At 29.1% G+C, this 21,353-nt stretch overlaps 1 protein-coding gene across 2 annotated transcripts in view; it reads left to right on the forward strand.

Moving 5' to 3' along the window:
- The first annotated feature begins 7,280 nt into the window (after window positions 1-7,280).
- The window catches only part of LOC145830175 (ADAMTS-like protein 1), a 46,256-nt gene continuing 32,183 nt past the window's right edge, over window positions 7,281-21,353 (forward strand). For both annotated transcript variants that reach the window (XM_082938079.1, XM_082938078.1), the window contains exons 1-6: window positions 7,281-7,480; window positions 15,955-16,056; window positions 16,483-16,577; window positions 16,983-17,028; window positions 17,876-18,136; window positions 19,974-20,094. In XM_082938079.1, the coding sequence (XP_082794205.1) occupies window positions 7,415-7,480; window positions 15,955-16,056; window positions 16,483-16,577; window positions 16,983-17,028; window positions 17,876-18,136; window positions 19,974-20,094 (691 nt within the window). In that variant the 5' untranslated portion in view covers window positions 7,281-7,414. The remainder of the gene's footprint in view (window positions 7,481-15,954; window positions 16,057-16,482; window positions 16,578-16,982; window positions 17,029-17,875; window positions 18,137-19,973; window positions 20,095-21,353) is intronic.

Below are 21,353 nucleotides of genomic sequence, written 5' to 3' on the forward strand. Positions count from 1 at the left end.
GTATTATAAAAGTTTCTGATAAAACAATAGATTCAGTGAATTATTTATAGCATCTTTTCTTAAATCTATAAACGGTATTTAATAATAAGATTTGATTTTTATTTTATTTAAAGTTTTGCCTTTCTATAAATTTATTTTAAGATTTTCTCATAAATATTTTTAACTAAGCTTTTAAAAACATTTCTAATTAACAAAGTTTAAAAAATAAAAATAATAAATACTTCTTTAATTTATTTAAAACTAAATTATTACACTACGTGGTTAGCATCAGTGGTAAAATATGTAATATTTATATTAATAAAAAGCCTATTAATCTAACGTAAGATCCTTTTTTGAACATTTTAAAACACAAAGCGTATTTATAGAAAAATCTTTCAAAGTTAGAATTTAGTAGCTAAGTTCTAATTTAAGTTAACAGTAGTATAGTACTTTTGCATTCGTTTACGATTGTTAATAGTCATACTATTTTGCATTATATAGTGAATCGTTAACAGTTGCAGTTACTTTTATCTGAAAAGAAGCTTCAATAAGTTTTCCTAATAAGTTGATTATTAGTTTATGCATTAAAGACTAACAAATAAAATAATTTTCTTCTTAATCAAAACTGTATTGTGTTTTGATAAAAAAACGTAAATATTGCTCACCCTGACCACAAAAATTAAAATTTTTCCAAATTTTTTCTATTTACCTGTTAAATTGTCTAAAAGAGGTGTTACCACCTTTTGGGAAGACAATGAGTTAGTAGTATATATTACCCTGTTTTATACCGAAAATTTTTGAAAATTAGTTCTAAACCGAAACTTAATATTTTAAGAGTTTATGTTTTTAATAGAAAAGCATAAAGTTCGTAAAAACAAACTTATTCTTTGTAAAAAGTTTTGAAATTTGGTTCGCAATAAGCTTACAATAAGTTTTTAGGCGGTTACAGTTTTTTTATTTTCAGGATTATTTTAAATGTATTAATGTCTAAGGAGTTTAAAAACTACTGGTTATAGGTTAGGACGTGTTTTGAACAATTGAAAGTTTATTTATTACGGATTTTATCAATGTATTGGATCTGCTAATAACAATAATAAATTTTAATTAAATATTCTTCAGTATAACGAAAGCACTAACCGATGGTGTTAACTACCTTTTAAATTACTGCTTATAAATACTTAAACTTTGTCAAACAAAAAACAAATACCAACTAAACCTCTTAAATTTATTGTGACCTTAAAGCCTTAGAGGAAATTAAACTTTGTTATTTTTAAATGTTTGTTTTATTTTTCTTGTGTTTAAGTTATTGTTTCACAGTAGTTATTATTATTCATAGTTTTTTAACTTTTTTGAATAGGTTAATCTACTTTTTATTTTTTTTAGTTAGCTTAAAGAATTTAAATTTCAAATAACTTTCTTTATCAATTAATATTTAAAAAAAAAACAATTTTAAATTTCACAAAAATTATAAAAACTATAAACAAAAACAATGTTATTCTAAAACAATATTTTTTTTTGTAGAATTATTGTATAACTTAGTTAAAATAATAGTTAAACTTTTTATTTTTTTGTTATTAAACACTGCCTTTTATTAATACAAACATATGTTTATTAGAAATACTGAGTCTTTTATTGAATTAAGCACTTGCTAAGCTGTTGACTGGCTATAAATGTATATCATATACTACACAAAAATTTAAAGATATATAGTTAGAACAAGTTTTGTATTTTAACAACTTTTTTTAAAGATTTTTCATAAAAAAAACTGTTTTTTTATATGTAAGGTGTTTTAGAAACGAAAATTTAGTTTATTGGTTAGTCCTAAGAAAGTAGTTTTTTGAAAAATATTAAAACAACTTATACAATTCTCTTTTTAGTACAACAAAAACTTTAAACTTATTTCATTAATAAATAGAATATGCTTCTAAAATTTGTGTGTTTTGTAAAAACTTAATTGATTAAAAGACAACAAGTTTAGCTGCATTCAAACCATAACGCTTTATACGAAGTTTGCAGGAAAACTACTTTAGTTACATTTAAACGAACAAGTTTTATTTTAATACATTATATCATTTAAAATCAAAAAATCTATTGCAAAGCTTTATTTAGCATAAATTAGAATATTTTCTGTTTGAACAAGATTTTATTCAACTGATGATCTCGTTTGATTTGGTTCAAGCAAGTGAAACATTATTTTGTTAATAAAATTTAAAAATCGAATAAATTAGATTAGAGTGATTTAAAGTAAATATATTTAACAAATTTTTCTTGAAATGTTTGTGTTTTCATTATGATAAGCAATAACAATTACTTTAATTTTTGAATTGAAAAGTTGTAAACAAAATTACAACCTATAAATAAACAAAAGTATTTAGGTTCATACTAAAAGCTAATTAATAATAACAGTACATGTGTTTTTTACGTAATTACCTTAAAAGTTAATGTTTGTCAAAATAAGTCTTAAAATAAAAGCTCATGTGGTTTATCTTTAATCAGGACATCCAGTTAAAATTTAAAAATTATAAAGTATTTGTATTCTTTATTTAAATTTTACATGATACTATAATAGTGGCAATTTTATTAACAGTATTTTGTATCGTTTAAAAATAAAATTCTATAAATTTTATTTTAAGAAAAGTTTGTTTACTTCAAAATTTAGATTGTTAAAGTTTTAATCATTTATATAATTAGATTATTAGTTTTTATATTCACTGTAACTTAATAATATTTTGAATTTTATGATAAAAACGACCTTAAGATACTATATATTCTATTCTCATTAAAATAAATACTGCTACTAAAAACAAAATATAATTGGATAAACTGAAAACTGTTTTCAGTTTTTGATTCTTCAAAAAATATTTAACTTTTTCACTACTTATGCTTATTTTTCACTACTACTTATAATTAAAAATTAAACAGCACTTTAAAGTAGTTATAAAATATTTCAATTTGGTATCAAAATAAATATGAAAATAAACTTAAAATCTAGCTTGTATAATTTTAACAAGATAAAAATTGTTGCATTTTTACTACTATATACTTTTCAACAAAGCAAAGGTTATCTTTATTATCTTTAGCGAAAATAGTTTAGTTTTAGTTCTATCAGCATTAAAAGCTCACAACTATATTTATCCAAAATTAGTCAAAGCAAACCTTCTATAAATGTTATACAAAAGCTTGAGCATTTCAAACTTTTTGCGACGACAACACCTAACAAATTAAATAAACGCTTTTTATTACTATGTAAATGATTTTAAGAGCAAGTTATCTGCCTGGCAATAAGAATGCCAAGCATCTTTATTAAGATCATTGTCTTAAACCCTATAATTTTAAGCCATTTAAAGGCATGAATGTGTGACAAAGATTTCGTACGTTCAACTCACGAGGCGCTTTCCTTATCTTTAGTTTAAATCAAGCAATTATTCCAGATAATGCCCGAAATAGCGCTGGCAGTGCTCAAAATCACTTTCCGATAGAATTCAACAAAAACAAGTATGAAAATTCAGCTGTTTTAGTGGTTTCTGATTTCTCTGAAAGTCGTTTGTTTCTCTATGACAAAGTGTTTTTAATAATACTTTTTAGAACTTATAAACTTGCACGTTTACTTTAGCGTCCAGACAGATAATTAAAGTACTGTAAACATCTTCAAGTACCACTAAACACATCGAGAATGCTCAAAAAACTTTGTTTGACATGTTATATAAATTAAAGACTAAAACCGCTCGTACTAAAGTGATTGAGTTCGGATAATTTGCTAGAATAAACAAATTAAGTTATGTTGTTTACGTTAGGTTTCGTTCATCATTACATGATAAGTATAAAGCACCGACAATTCTAATTTATTTTTGACAAGTGCAATTAAAAATTTAATGAACAAGTAGGCTATTGTTGAACGCATAAACAACGGTAGATAAATTTTACACATAAAATTTACAGCTTTCAAATCTATACATAGCCTCTTATCGTGTAAACAAATAAGCTTAATAGAAAATAGCTTTGCTAAAACGTATCAGCCTTTGAACTATTTACTTAATGGGATAAAGTTAAATAAATAAAAACGACAGTTATATCACTGATAATTTTATTTGAATTGTGCATACAAGTGGTGTTATGAAATTTAATCTTATTTGTCAATATGTGCTTTTAAAATTCCACACTCTTCTTTGTGTGAGTGTGAAAGAATTAAATGACCGAAGTTATTATTTGTAAACTTGATTAAATCATATTAACTTTTGGACTATATAGAAATTTTAGGTTGTGATCACCTTATTTCAAATTAATTAAATAAAGTTTATTCATTATTTTGCCGCAGAAAATTTTATATAATAATGAAGGTAAAAATTGACAAAAATTAAATACCAAAGGAATGATTTAATTTAATTACAATTCAAAGTTTCACTCAATTAGACTATTAAGCATTAAATTATAGGAAAAAATTCATTAATTAAAAAACGTTCAATAAATATTTTCCTCTTTTCAAAAAAGGAAGTTTTACCAAATTCAACTTTTATTTTATTTATTTGCAGATTACATTTTTATATTCTAAAATTAATTAAAACCAAAATATAAATGCTCACTAGACTAGCTTAAAATAAAATTTTTATAATACAATTAGCTAATTAGCGGTTTAAAACATTAATAAAAAATTTAGTCTAAGCACAAATAAACTGACTACTAGCATGGTTTATTTACTATATATAGGTATGCTACTATTTACAGGTATACTCTATATATAGATAAGTTATTTTATGCGAAATTATAAAAGCCTGATGTTCATATAAATGCTAATAATAGCTTTTTATCTTCAGGCTGTTTATACATTTTAGTTTATTCAAAGCTTTATAATGCTGTAACTAAATATTATTCACTAATTTTAAGTGTCTCCTTGATAATATAAAACGCTTAAAGCTAGAGGAAGATGTCTTGAAAATCCAAAGTTTTTGATTTAAAAAAAATATAATAGCGTTTCATTCAAAACTTATTAAAGCTGACTCACACGAAACTTTGCATATTGGGAATTCAGACGTCTGAATATGAAACTTTAGAAGGTAGTTACGAGCTGCAAATCAAATTAGAAATTAATTCCTACAAACTTCCACACCGCCTTCACCCAATTACTCAGTTGTAAGCACATTAGAGGCCTCGTTAGCGCGACTGACACTCCGATGGTTGCAAGAATAATGGTTTTTGGTCGGGGAAAACCCCTTTCATGAGCAGCACGTGCCGCGATTAAATTTTTTTGTTTCGACAAAGAAACTTTTTTTTTTTGCAGGTGTTGCGGCAGTCTGCTATTTTTCACCATAGCGGTTACCGAGGTTTCCAGTTTATTAAAATTGGCGAATAAACGAGGCCATTGTTTCAACTTGCCACTCGCTGAAACAGCAATTCCATAAACCTGCTGTTTTTATTGTGAATCTGACTGATTTTCGCGGAAAGTCGCTAATCTGCGATGGCATTTTGAGAGGATTTCAACGGTAATTAGCCGAACAAGCTGGTGATAAGGTCAATGTCATGCCGTCGATCCAGCGAAATATCAAACACGTTACAGACACAATAAAAAGACTTTTTCAGCCTATATTTTTTAATTTATAATTTCGGTGTTTTGTAAACCTGGTCTGGAATAGACAACTACTTTTGCGTTTTTGTTCAAGACTGCTTTAGGAAATAAAACTAAAATTGTGTCTGTTGAATTCTTAAAAGCGTGCTAATTGAATTAGTAATTATAAAGTAGGAAGTAAAAAATAAGTATAAAGTGTCAAATTTCAATAAAAATTTGTTTGCTTGTTTATTAAAATCGATGATAAACAACGAAACATGAAAACGCTTTTAAACTAAAACTAGATGCTGAATCAAAGCAGCATAAAATAAATTGCAGTTTATTTTTGGTAACGCGTATTTACTATTACAATAAAAGCAATTAATTAAACAGTTAATTTTATTTGCAATATAAAAACTGCTTAGTTTTTCTTGAAGCTATTGGGCTTTGAAGTACATATTTAGTTCTAGTAATTCTTTAAACTACTTTTTATAATTCAAGTTTTGTGATTTTAGACGTGTATTGTACTTTTACAAGAACTTATAGATAAAAAGTCGGAATGTAGCAATAAACGACTTTTTTATATTCAATGTTTCAGTTTAACAAAACGACTGACAAAAAAATTGGTGTTTACTTAAAAAAATTGAAAAGTTTAAACATTTTATTTAGGACTTGTTTAGCAAAAAACAAAATGATAATTTTCTGAAACGAAATCTCAGTTATTTGTTTTTAAAACGTTAACATAGCAGAAATGAACAATTTGAATTTTTGTTTACAGTCAACTTAAAAGGTACTAAAGCCGCGATACAACAAAGCGGTCACGCCAAAAAAGCAACCAGCAATTACTTAGCACCGAAAGAAAAACATTTTTTGCTAAATATTTATTAAACGCACTGAGCTTCGGTCAGCTCAAATTTAAAACGAGAGAACGCTGCTCGGCGTAAAAACAAAAGAAGAGAAATTTTTGAAACAAAGTAAAAGAAACGCGCTTAGCAGCTCGATATGTTATTAAGGTATCCGTATAGCACTTAGTAGTAGTAGTAGTGCGTTTATACTTTGTACTTTTAATTAAACGAACGCTTAATTTCCTGCAATGTATGACAACCTGCAGGCATATTAGTTTTAATAAGATCGGTTAACGTGTGTGTGCTGCATTAGAGTCATTGCTTGAGGTGATGTTTTTTAAATAGAACACTTTGGTTGTTTATACAGAGCTTTGTTTTACTACGTTTTTGTTTACAGTAGTTATTAAACAGATTACTTTAAGATCATATTTTGAATTGTAGCTAAAAGTTTTAGAGCTTAGTTGATAAAGTTTGTTTGGTTTTAAAGAAATTAAAGTAATTGCAGACTTACTTTGTGAGTTTAATTACTTACTTTTTGTTTTTAAAATCCTGTAAATTCAACAATGTTTTTTTAATAAATTTATTGCTTTACATTATTTATATGCTAAATAAAACTAGGGTTGAATAAATACGATTTGTAATAGCAGTTATGTTTTTCAAGAAATATTTCGTCACACACTGGTTTTTCTTATTTTAATTGCAAACATAATTTAAAGGTTTACAATATAATAAAAACAAATTAAAATACTAATTATAAGTTTTATGACCGCAAAGGAGCACCGCAGTGTTTATTTATAAGACAATAAAATTTATCATCACTGTTTATAAATTACCTTTGTGTCCTAAACAGCCCGTCATGAGCGCACGCAAATTAACAGATTAATCGTTGAATTATCAATATTTCAGACGCTGTTTAGTCATTTAAACTTTCGAAATAAAAGAGATCAACAGCTATAAAACTGGAAACTGAAACTTTTTGCTGAGAATAAAATTTGTGCAGTGGAAAACAACAAAGAGACGAAAACAGCAAGAGTTGAGTTGATAAATTGGAATGACTCGGGTTGCGAGTATTTACACGAAAACACATCACTGCTGCTGTTGCCTTCTCTTGCTGCTGGTAAGTGCTTCATTACTAATTCACGTGGGAATTTTCCCCAAGTTTTATAACAGTAAGTAGCTGAGAGTTAGTGTGAAAATTTCAGTACAATACGGTTGAAAGAAAGCACAAACTTTTAATGTTGCTTCGTGCTGAGAATAAACACCAAAACAAAGTTTGCTCATTCAATGCAAAACAAAACACCGCAGACTTTGTTCAGCGCTTTTTACGGCAACTAAATTTCTTGCACAGCCGTCGCAACAACTTACATTGCACCGTTACTTAACAAAAATATATACAAAAAAATACGCAGTAATGTAAACTAAGGTCTTTTAAACTCTCCGCCAATGAATAATGACTGATCAAACTTTTCCAGCGTCTATTTTTACCCTTTTGTATCGACTACTTTTGGTAAATATTTACATTAGAATTGATTACGCACGTATGCCATAATGTTAAAACTGTACTTGAACTTTATTGCTGTGTGTGTTTTTGTGTTTTTTAGAAATATGAGACACAGTTTTAACATAAATAGTTATTTTTAGATTATAAATTTAAATCAAATGCTTTACAAATACATTGAATTAATTTTTTCTTTATAAATTTTAACAACATGTTTTTTACTTAAATTTCCTCTTATATGTTTACCAGTAGAAAATTGAATAATTTGACTTAAAAATATTTAGTAATTTGGAGAGCGGGTCAGTGAAAGTCCATGCAAATTTTTTAGCGCTATATCAATATTAAAAACGAGGCCAATTCCACCGGTTTGCTCTAATAAAAGTCACACCTAGCACACAAACATATATACAGCGGGATAATATTAGGCGAGCAAATAGCTTCAAGTTCAACTTTAATCGATTATCTTGGAAGCATTCTTTGGGGCAGGCAGCGTTTACACACACATTGAAAAGAGAAAGCGAAAGTTTTTCTCTGCTGCTGAAAGTTTGCTCGGCGTCGCTTTTGCACGTTTGAACGTTTCACTTTGTATGAGGTGGCCACCGCTGCTGTGAGGTGTTTGTTTAATACTCGACAGCTTTTATCTTGTTTTGAGCTCGAGCGCGATTTGGGTTTAGTTATTTTTTCTGATGGTTATATCCTCGTATCACAACGGTTATCCGCTGCGAATAGTAGCACTTTTGTTTTTATGTTACAAGCGAATTAAGCCGTCCTAAGAGAGCGCGGACCTCGATAAAAATATTCGGCGTCGCCTTGCACCCTGGCTGACCCCTGGTCCTCAAAACACTGTTGCTTTGTGTTTGACGTCCGCTTGCATCGTCTTGATAGTTTCTCATCACACTCGCCATTCAACACAATTATCTTGTAATCAAACGTCAGTCACATGCATTGACTATTCGGCGAGATGGCAGAACAAAGAGTCCACTATATTTTTACTTGACAGGCAGCTCTGCCTGCTTGTTATTGGTTGCGCAGCTGAGCCTTCATTTATGTGGCCTGCCTGGCTTGTTTTAATTTCATACAGCGTGTAGAGATAACTCTCGCTAATAGCTAGTTTGATATGATTTATTTGTCATCATTTTGGATTGCTAAATTCTTTCTGTGAATGTTTTAACGGCTGAAAAGGGTTTGTTGAAAACATGTATTTTGAAATTTTTGACTTGATTTTTAATATAACTTTTTATAGTTTTAAGTTGAGCTCTCCAATAGTGCTTGACTGATTTAGTAAAATATCATTTTATTTAACCAACCTTTAAGATCTACAAAAGATCTCAAAACTTCGTATTCATTAGACTATTTTTCTTGATTTTTTTAGACACTTGAAATATATAAAAATACTCTTAACACTCTTAATAGATGTTGAGAACATTATAGAAACTTAGCTTAAAGTTAAATTAAGGTTTATGTTTGACATATATTACTATAAGCACAGTCTTCATAATAAAAACTATATATACAAACAAGATGCTCAAAAGCTAATGCAAGTACATTTGTTTTGAAAATTTTTAAGCAAATAAGCTCAATATAAAAACTGTCTTAACCTATCTCTTGCTTTATTGAAGAGCAACTGTTGTCTTTCACTAGTAATTTAATCTCTGAAATCTGCATGTCTGAAGAATTTCCCGACCTCAGTCGCAAACATCACTTTTGTCGTTTATATCCTCTGCTTTTGTTTTAATGGGGGCTTGAGAGGGATAAAGATTACGGCGAAATTGCATCACAACCCATTCAAATCGCATTACAAATTGCTCTCTAAAGCTTCTCAGACGTCAGCAAATCCCCTGGTCGCTTGGCAACCAAGCGCTTTGTGTTTGTGCCCTTTACCCTGAAATTATGTAAAACAGTGTCATATTGCGCCCACCGGACAGCTTCTCAGAAAGCTGTGGCCAGAAATTAAATTCTTGTGCAAACATTATGACGCAACAATTGCTTACTGAGAAGGTGCATGTTAAGCCATTCAGTATTAACTATGGGCCGAAACAAGTGAGAGCGTTTCTCAATACATTCCGTTTGTTTTTGGTAATTTTTCACTCTAGTTGAACCTCTGCATGTAGGTTCAAGGAAGTTCCAAATCTGTCAAAACAGCGAGTTTAACGACGAACAATTAATGTTTCTAGTCATTAAAATCAAATTATTCAATTTTAAAACTGCCTTCCGAGTGTTTACGTACGTCCTTGTGTTTAGGTTTGTGTTAAACTTAAATGACTAAGCATGGTAATTTAATTAACGAATTCCAGCAAAATTCGGCACAAAAACGTGATCGGAACAAAATAGGAAATGTTTTCGTTTTGTTTCGGCAACATGTTTGGTAAACGGCAAACTGATAACAACTAATTTTTTTAAACAATTTGCATGTTTGCGTTTTTTGTTGATGTGCGTGCAGAGAGTACAAATAAGATAAAAATAAAAGTAAATTGATAACAACGCTGCTTATTTTCCCTTCAACTTTTTGCTAGAGAATTTTAAAACATGATAACTGCAAACATAAATCAATTAAAAGCGTTACGCATGAACAATGTCGAAGTTTTTTTTTCTTTGAAACATAAACATCACATCTTATTTAATGCCTTTAGTGGCTTTTGTGGCCGATAAGTTTTGTTTTAGTACTTTTGATTTAGCTCTGAGTTTTTATTAAAAAGTCAGATTTGATATTTTATAAACAAATATTGTTTTCTAATCAGTAAAGCTTTAAGATTTAAGTTTTAACATATACAAGTTTTAATTAATAAATGAAGCCTGAAAGTGACTTTGTTTGAAAAAATTTTATTGAAAATCATATTAAAGTATGCACACATAAATAATTTATAAGCAGTTTGAACTTTATAATCTGCTGCTATAATAATGTGTTATGCAATAAATTTATTTTACAGAATAATTCACTCATGTTTTGTTTGCTGCAAACATTTTGACGTTTTTCAAGAAAATACATTAAAATAAGTTGCTACTAGTCTTAATAGTTTGTGTTATGGAATACTCAGTTTTAAGTGTTAATAACATTGGCATAAATACAAACATTTAGGCTGGGAACAAAAAAAAAAGAAAAGTTGGCATGTTAGTTGAAAATAAAAACAAAGAAAACTCGATAAAACTAAAGCTATAAATTGTAAAATTTGCAAAAAACTTTAGACTCATTCAAATATATGCAATTCATAGATAGAAAAGTTAATTACAGATTTTGTTGGTTGTTTTTAGCAAAATTATCTTTGAAAACTTCTATCAATAAAAGAACACATGAGATAAATAAGAAAAGTACATGAATAATTGAGAATCGTTTTAAAAGGAAGGTTCGATTTCTCTTAGGACATTTCTCACACTTGCTAAGCTCTGTATAAACTTTAGTATTTAAAAATTATTGCCTTAAAAAACTTTAAATTACTAAAGTAATTGCATATAAAAGTTCCAGAAAACTGTTCAGGTTATTTTTTCTAGATTTTATTTTATAATTATGTCATACATGTTGTAAAACACGTTTATAAAAAAAACATATTTTAAACATTTTAATGTTTAAGTATGGACGATTATATTTTGTATCAAAATTAAAAACAAAATTTACGAAATGCTTAAAATGTGTATTTTCATTATTGAATTTTGTAAAATAAATTAAAAGTAAATGCATTCCTCATTAAATATTTTAAGTTTCATAACACACTTTAGTGCTATAAAACAATTTAGAAAAAGATACCACAAAAATATTTGTTACCTTAATACCAACTGGTTTCAGACATTTTAAATTATAGTATTCAGTTTCACAGTATACCCTTTTACCTCTCAGATTTTACCTCATTTCATAATAAATTTATCAACTTAAATAAGCTCTTATTTCAACTTTTGCGCATCTTCGTTAAAATTAAATTACCATTACCTTAAATGGATTTCGAGCAATTTTTGAATTTCGAACCGGTTTTTACGAGAAGCCAATTATATGTTTGTGTAAAAAATTTGTAAACAAAAGAGTAGGAAAATATCTTCTAATTCACAAACACCTAGCTGAAAAAGCTCGTAAACGCTTAAAAAAGTTCGTTACAAAGCTTCATTTCTTCGTGTGTGCACGACGAAAAACCGATCATGCCATATGTCTTTTTCTATAAAAAAAGCACGCACAGATAAAAATATTCAAAGTATTTGATTGTGTTGATTTTTATTGAGGCCGTAGTATCTCGTACAAAAGAGAAATTGCCAGGTTAAACTGATGTATAGGAGCCCATTGTGCTCAGCTGACTTGTTTTGCAGTTTGAACGTTAATACAGCGAAACACGTGCAATATGTGAGCATATTTACAGTTTTTTCATTGCTCGAATTTAAAGCTTGCCTACTGCGGTTTGAGTGAAACAAACGCATAACACACGGATTAAATATAAATAAACGTTATTTGCATGCAAATTCTTTTTTTGCCGAGAAATGAAAACAAAAGTTTTATGTATAAACCGCTTTTGTCCCAACAACTTGTTTGCTTCAAGGCTTAAACAGGTAGCAAGCAAATATTTAACAATGAATGAAAGTGCAAAGGTTTCAAAAACACGAAAAAATACAACAGCTGTTGAAAAAAAACCTATTAAAAAAGCACAATGAAACAAAAAACTTTATTATTTTTAGCACCGCACATTCATCCCACGCTTTTTGTTTACGTCGCGCGCTTTATAAGCAAAATTCATTTTTTTTAAATCAAAAATCATTCACTCCGTGATACTTCGAATGCTTCCGTTCGCGGCAAGTTCATGGCTCAAATTTCTAATTTTAGTTTAAATATCAGCAGCAGTAGAAGCAGTGGCCTGTCAAGGCACGCGCGCAATTTTAGTTTATTTTTTCAAGCTTTTTTTTAGTTAGAATTCTACTCAGGATTTTTACCATGCTGCGGATTTTACTTAATCTCGAACCTTAAGCTTAGCATGTTGTTGGCTTTCTATTAACAATTTTGAATTTGTGTAAAATTTTGTTAAATATTTTTCAACAGGCTTGTTAATACTTACAGTTAAGACGCTAATTAAGGAACGAACAAGTTTGAATATATTGTTAACTGCTTTTTTGCACTAACATGAATTTTATTTCGAGTGTTGAAACAACTTAAAGCTATTACTGGACAATTAACCTCAATTAAACAAATATTTTTTTTTGGAAACACAGCAACTTCAAAGCCATCTAGGACGCCTGATGTTTACAAAACAGCAGTTTAGCAGCTAATTACGCTGAAATTTGCAGTAAAATTGTGTTATTAGTACAGCGCAAGTCAGCCAAGGTTATATGCTTGTGAGATCTTTTTTACAATTACTTTCCTCAGTGATTAAATCAGCGAGCCACCTACTAACTTTTTCTTATCATCAGACATTTTCAACCGCTTCAACTCTCTTGTGCTACTTAGCTACTTTATATTTTGAACGGATTTTAACGGCAATGCCAGATTTAATTTTGATCTGTATTTAATTGCAACACTAGCATATTGTGAAGTAGCTTTCTGCGAAAGGGAAAGGCATGGCGCGATTAAACTTTTAAATTTATTTCTCATTTAAGTGGGTGGCACGGTTTGAAGTGCACTCGCTTCTGTGTTTGTTTCGAAAACTTTCCTTTTTATCTGAGGGGCGTTTTACTCGCCTCTCGAAGAAGAATGAGATTAAGTCGCTTGACAGCTCCTTAAAAATTTTCACCACGACAGCTTTCAAAGCTTTTTTTTTTCAAGATTCTTTCAGGGTTGAATAATTTCTTTCTGCTCGAAACCGCTTCCCAGACGACCGCTTCTTTTTTTTTCAAGCAGAGGCAGAAAAACTCAAAACAAGAAGTTCTCTGAAGGGAAAAAATTTAAGTGCTTGGAAGGGAATTTCTAATGTAAACTGATGGCGTTTTTAGGGCTTAAACGCAAAATTTAAAAAATGAAAAGTGAACTGTTTAAAAGGCACTCGAGTTGTGACAGAGAAGGATTGTACGGTTGCAAGCGAATAAAAATAAAATAAAGTTCAAATAAACATTTGTCATTTCGCAGCAAACTCGTGACTGTTCGTGTAACGCCTACGCTTGTCATATTGTATACCGGGAGAAAGTTTTGTTGAGCTTAAAGTAAAATTTACTTGCTTCTTGAATTTTTTTGCTTTAGAAATATTTTTACAACGACTAATTCAGAATAAATTTCCGAGAAATAATACTTGTTTTTATTTATATGGTCACTTACACTTAAATCTAATCTAACAAAAAATAAATTTAATGCTTATTCGTATGTTTAGATTCTCAAATAAAAAACTAAATTTGAAAAAAAAAACATTTATTTCATAGAAATCTAATTTTAAATAAGCTTACAGCTGTAAACTTGCTGCTATCTTACTTTTCTGTATCGACCGAGCCAATTGAAAGTATTTGCTCTTCAAATAAAACGCGCTCCTAATTATAGCATTTAATAACTGTGTGCAAGATAACAGCGTCTGCTGTTTAGAGACTGAGCAAAATGACAAGATATTACATGACACTTGCTTTGTTATATATAGTAAAACAGCTTAAGTCTGAGAGACAATAGTGAAATTTTGACATGTTCCCATGCTTTGATGCGATAACACACATTATGTTATGTTTGAAAGTAGGTCTTTTCATAATCGGTAATTATCAGAAATAACTTTATTTGGTAAAATTTTTGTTTTAACTTCACGAAAATGATTCTTTGTCGATTAATTTAATGCTTTTAAGTTTAAAAGTAACCGTTAATTGAAAAACTTGAAAGTTAAAGTTTTGGTTTTCGATGTTTTCATACTTAAAGGCTTAAAAGTATCTTTAATTTACATCAGTTTTAAAAGAGTAAATATGTTAAAATATCTTTGTGGTATCATAAGCTCATCTGTCAGTACATGTTAAATGATTGATAGATTGTTAAAAGGTACCTGATTTTTTATGTCTGAATAATTAAAATTTTTCGAACACATTTGCAGAAATTTAATGCTGCATTAATATAGCACCCTAAGCGCAAAGTATATCAATCATATCAAGTGTTTGTAAACAAAATTAATTAGGTTCTAAATTAAGAATTGGCTCAGTAGATTGATGTACTTTATTGCATGGTGTAAATAAAAACCTTGCGTGATAAATTATAACAAGCAAGCATCAGTTTACATTGACACGCAAAATTTAAACCAGACAAGTCAATAACCTTCATAAACAATTAATCAATCATAAACAATAATCAGTAAACAAGTAAATCCGCTCAATAAATTGCAAATTATAACGCGCAGATAAACACATCTCGCGCGTAATTCGTTGATAAGACAGGTAAACACAACTGCCGCTAATAGCCCAACAAAATTCAAAACAAAGTCGGTTGCGCGATCAACGTCGCCGTAAATAAAACTTCTCTTAGATACACAACAGTGACGTTACAAACAGCGGCTTTTGGCGGGCCTTTGTGACGTAACAACTTCTCACCACGTGCTGTTTGCTCGCCAACCCCCAGCAGCAGTGGAGGTTTGTGCGCGCAGTCACGCAAGCTTTTGTTTGTTGGAGCAATCACTTCTACCGCTTGCTTCTTTTTGTTCAGCAATTTGTTTGAATTTTGATAATTTTGAAATTTATGGGATTATTGCGTGCCTGTGCAACTTTGTGTTTTGTTGTTTACGTTGATCTTAAGTGTTTTCAACGTTTGAATGGCCTTAAAAGCTGACTTTTCAAACAACAGGTGAATAGAAATACCTTGTTTAAGTAGTTTTGTATAATTCTAATGCATACATTTTGATAACTTAATATATAACAAACTTTAAAAAAATAAAAGCATAAATTACAAGCGTAATTAAATAAAAATGATATACCTGAGTTACAAGAAGATTTAGCAAAATTTTTTTTGATGGTTTATAAGTGACGGTTATTTATAGAAATTAAAGTTATAGAACTGACCACAAACAATTAAAATAATTAAAAGTACATAAAATTAATTTCTTTGGCAGGTGTAACATGAGCTTAGCGGCGAATTTAATTTTATTCGATTTAAATGATTGGCAAGTTTTTATTAATCGGTTAGAAAGTGATCATTATGAGCATGATACCCCTTATATTTAATTTTCATTTTCCTGCAGATATTAGTCAAGGCAGATGAACTCGTGACGTCAGACGACGAGGATTATGACGTGACAGGGGGAAGCGGCGATGACGAAGCGTGGAAAAGCGCAGTCAAATATGTAAGATTGAAAATTTTCAAAATTTAAAAAAGTATTAATGATTTAAAAATATGTAAAAACATGTTTTTAGTTTTTTCAATTTGTTGTTTTTCATATAATTGTATCTTAATTTGTCGTTTTATCATTGTAAAGCATCAGTTCTTATGATTAATTAATTTCAAATGTCAATTATTGGTTTGTTTTTAAGCTCTCAGAAATTGTTTTTTGACCTACTTGTAGATTTTTATTATTTTACATAGATTGAATATATTTAATGCTTGTAAATTGTTGTAAGAAAATTCCATGTATAAAGTTTCTCATACAACACTGTTGATAACATCGCTTGTAAAGTAGGTGAAAGATTATTCAGTTTTAAAACAAGCCTACAAACTAATGTAGTAGTAAACGTTTAAAGATTAGTTTAATATGAATTTTTAATACTAATAGAAGCGAAATTTTTGGTCAGAATGGTCAAGTTGGTCAGATTGTACAAAAACCTGTGGCTTTGGAATTTCCAAGTCTTCAAGATCTTGTTTGAAGAAGTTAGAGTTTTTTTAAAATTTACAGTTTTCAACTTTTTCTTTTAAGGATAGTTAATAAAAATTAGCTTAAGAACTCTTTTTAACTAAAGATCAGAAAACTACAATAAACTTAATAAAATTCTCGTTGATCTTTAAAAACTGTTTGATGTAAGAAAAAAGCAAATTCGTCATAAAATTTTAGTTCTACAGTAACAGTGTAATTTTTGTATAAAACATCTGTATTATATGTGTTTGTAACATTTTCATTTTTAAAACTTTAAAATCATTAGAAAAGTTATTTTGTAAAATAAAAACTTTTAATACGTTCGTTGTTTAGTATAAAGTTTTGTTTTGAATTAGTTTAGATTTTAAAAAAGCTTCTTCCAATTCTCGTTTAGAAATTATTTTATTGCATGTTTTTTACAGAACATGCACTGGAGGATATCATAGGTACAAACTGTGCTCGACTCAGGTACGTTTTTTACTAAACATAAAGTTAAAAACACTAATACAAACTTATTTAGTCATAGTAAGGTCAGGTATGTTGTTGCGAGTCATAAAAAGCCGCAGACACGAGAAAAGCATTCATAAGCGCAAAGCAAACACTTTCCAGTGTGTTGGGGCCCAATAAGGGTATTAAAGTATTTGCAAGGTTCTTGATAACTGCGGTGCTTGAAAACAGTAGCCGGGTTTAAGAAAAGTTTCAAGTTTCGCAACGTTTTGTTTGTAGAAGTCTTACCAAACCCTTGCATCAACAAAGTCTATTATGCAGGCGTCCATTGAAGTTATTACCAGATTAGTTTTATGTAAAATGGTGCCAAGATTTCAGCCTTATAACGTAATTGTTACACTGCCACTCTTTAATTAGTCATGTTCGTAAGGAGTTGTGCAAAAATTTAAAGTTAATTGTTATCTTAAGGTAATAATTGAAAATATGTAACTGAAGTATGAACTCTTTGTGTATTAACTAATTGTAAAAAATATCTTTTGAGATACAGTTAGATACTATAGAAAATAGTTAGAGGTTGTTTATATAACAACTTATTTGAAATGAAAGGCTTTTTTTTAATAAAAAACTCACATAAATATATACAGACAAAAAATTAAACTTGCAGTCTTCTTTTATCAAAAACTTGAAGAAAACATACTTAAAAAGGAAGCTATTTTTAATTCTAAATTAACTTTAAAAGCTAGATTGGTATAACATACAATTAAAAAGACCATCTTATTAAAAACACTTCATTTTATTTAGTTTCTACATGTAGAACAAAAAATTAACTTAAAATAAAGAAAGTTTGTTATCAAAAAATAAATTGCAGGACTGTCCGCAGTTCTCTGTAAGCTTCAGACAACGCCAGTGCGAAAGTTTCAACTCGGCAACTCAAAAGTGGACGCTTCCCGTGCTGACCGCCTCCGACCTCATCGACAACAGGCTGCAGAGGGACCTCAATTCCCACTGCTCCCTCCACTGCAGGTCGAGCGTGACGAGTAAGGTTGCCATGGTAACCGACAAGGTAGTTGACGGAACCCGTTGCCAGGCGCAAAAGAGTTTCGGGGTTTGCATCGAAGGAAAATGTGAAGTGAGTGAATAAATAGGATAGGCTTTAATATTTTCTCTTTATAAAAATAACTTAATATAGGTTCAAAAAAGCTTCTCATGAAAACATTAAACAATGTATGAAATTTTTTAATTGTGTGGTTTGTTTATTTCTTGAACTTTAAATAGTAAAAGTACAAACGAGTTTCTTAATCAGCCTCATGACAGACACCAACAAACTTCCATTGAATTTTCAATTGTTTAGATTAAACGGAGTGCAAAGTTCACATTTTCTCCTTTGGCATTTAGTGCTTTATTAATTATGAAAACAGTTTGTTATCAAACGCTGAAGTTTCCTTGCGCACTTGAAACAAAAAGTTCGTCTTTTTATATAAAGTCGGGTTGGTGTGAGAAATTTCTGAGGATTTTATTCAAAGCACAAAGCCGCAAATTTCTTGATTAAAATACCGTTTGGATTTTCTTAATTTTGCCGAAAATTCCATTAGTTTAATTAGCCTGCTGTGTGCATCTTTGCTTTAAATAAACCTGAAAACTGTAATATCCATTGTTAGATTTCCTTTTCTTTTGGTTGTTTAAAAAAAGTTGTGGTTGCGAATAATGAGCAATAATACAGCATTAATAAAGAGATTGCGTGTATCTTGTTGGTGAAAGTTATAAACATAATAAATCGATCATTCACGAAATTATTATTCCGATCATTAACTTTTGCTTGTCATATGATTTATTCAACCTTATATGGTTCAAAAAGTAAAAAAGTAGTACATTACTTTATCATTACGCTATAAAAATATCCGAAAAGAGCTGGAGTAATTTACAATTTTAAACAAATGACGAAAAGTGAAACTCGTTTCTCATTAAAAACTAAAAAACAACAAAAAGGAAAAACTGTAATTGAAACAAGAATTTCTCGGCTCGTTTGCTAAATCGTTTGTTTAACATAATAGCGAGAATAACCATGTTATTTTGCAATTTACATGTCTATGTGGTCTGCATATGTGATTTGTTAATGTAAATGTTGGCTTTATTAAATCGTGAACTAAAATTTTCTTTTACGGAAATTCAAAAACAATTGCATTGAGTTGAGATATTTTCGCTTTAAAACGGTTTAAAACGTGTTACAGAGGTCGAAATTAAATTATTCGGAATAAGCCATAGCCAAGTTGGAAACAGCAAAGACATATTTCTACTAGTGTGTGTGTTTATCATACATACCTATTTTATGTTTTTTCGTTTTGTAATCACAAGACGCGATTATTCTTGTGTATCACTTCAGAAGTAGCTGAAAGTATTACGTAAGGAACAGTCGGATAAAAGTACTGTTTTGCAAGAAGCTATTTCTGATTAATTATGACTCAACAAAACCGAATGCTGTTCAAACAATAGTATTTGCGCAAGTTGTTAAAATATAGCATAACCGGATATTTTTGTTTGTTTGTTATTTGTTTTTTGAAGACTTTCCTGTTGTAGTTATCTTGAGTCACACAGAAACTTGATAGCCATAAACAAATGTTCTGAGCATTTCTGTTCAGGATGTTTTTTACTTTAACAAAGTTATACTTTAACAGAGTTTTATAACTAAACCTTTGATCTACTATACCTTCGGTTGTTGTGTTTTTTCAAGGAATTATTTATGCAAAATGTATAAAAATGATTTGAAAAAGTTAAAGTATGCAAATAAGTATAAGTTTAATTACTATTGTATTTTATTAGTTTTTATTAAAAGAAAATATTAAGAACATAAAAGTAAAAAAATCTCTAATTTATTTCTAAATTAGTTTTTTACATTAATTAACACAACAAGCTATTTAAAGCACGCTTAAAACTTTTTGATACAAAAAAAAAATCCTTCTACTCCACAGCGGGCGGGATGCGACGGAGTTTTGTACGGAGGAGAAGTTTATGACGAGTGCGGAGTTTGCGGAGGAGACGGAAGTTCATGCAGATTGATCAGCGGTATTGTGACGTCATCAAGTGATAACGGTACGTAAATATTGTGAATAAAATATGCTTGGTTTTAAATATATTAGCTGTGAAAAAAGTATGTTCCAAAGTTTTTCAAAAAAAAAAAAGTTAAAAGTTTACTTATCAGCATTGAGAATAAAAAACACTGTATCGTTAGTATTTATTATAATTGTTAGTTACAGAGAAATATTTTTAAATGTTGTGCAAGACAATTTTTGCATGGATTTAGTTAACTTTATTTTTTTTAAATGTAACTTGAAATATTAAAAGAGCGTAATATTGCTAAAAATAAAAAACAATATATGTAAGTTGCAAATGCAAACAATTTTTCTCAGTCTCTTAAAAAATAAAAAGTTATAACAGATAATAAACTAAAAAAACACTTATTGCTAAATCATTTAGACAGTAATGCAAAGTTAATGTGTTTACAATTGTATAAAAATTATAAATCTAATGATTGATAATGTTTTACGAAGTGCTTTCTTGGAAAATACTTAAGTTGAATTTTAAATCAGTTTAAAAGGCTATCAAACTGTATTCAACTCCTTAATAATCGTAAGATACACTTTTTATATTGCAAGTAGTATTATAAATATTTAAATACGTTTTTAACTTAGTTCCAAATAAAGTTGATATTTTATCTGTGCTGACTTAATATCTGTAATAAATCATATATATATATTTAATTTTCGCTGCTTTAAATTTAAAAATACCAAAATTCAGTTTTCACGTGTTTAAGTTGACAAACTATTTTTTTAGGTTTTTTATTAATTATAGCTGTTAAATATGGGAAGGGGTCTAAACTACACGAATACAATATTGCACGAGGTTACTTTATTGTACGAGGGGACAAAATTGCACGAGAACAAAATTTCACGAGTGTACAAAATTATACAAGTTACAATTTTGCACGAGAGTATAAAACTACAGAAAAAAATTAAAATAAAAAAGAAATAAAAAACTGAAAATTAATTTGATAAAAAAATTGAAAAAAACAGTTACTGACCGAGGGTTTGGGTTAGGGGTAACAGTGATAGTAAATAAAAAATAACTAATAAAAAAAAATAAATAAAAAAGCTACCGACCGAGGGTGAGGGTTAGGGGTAACAGTGATAGTAAAATAAGATAAATATAAAAATAAATAAATTTAAAGTAAGAAATAAAACATAAAAATAAAAAAATAAAAAAAAATATTTAACTTACCGACCGAGGGTAAAGATTAGGGTAATTTTACCCCCTCGTGCAAAAGTTTCATCGTGGTGAATATTAATCCTCGT

The sequence above is a fragment of the Thalia democratica genome, chromosome 2 (assembly GCF_965202585.1).
Source record: "Thalia democratica chromosome 2, ktThaDemo2.hap1.1, whole genome shotgun sequence".
NCBI lineage: Eukaryota > Metazoa > Chordata > Thaliacea > Salpida > Salpidae > Thalia > Thalia democratica.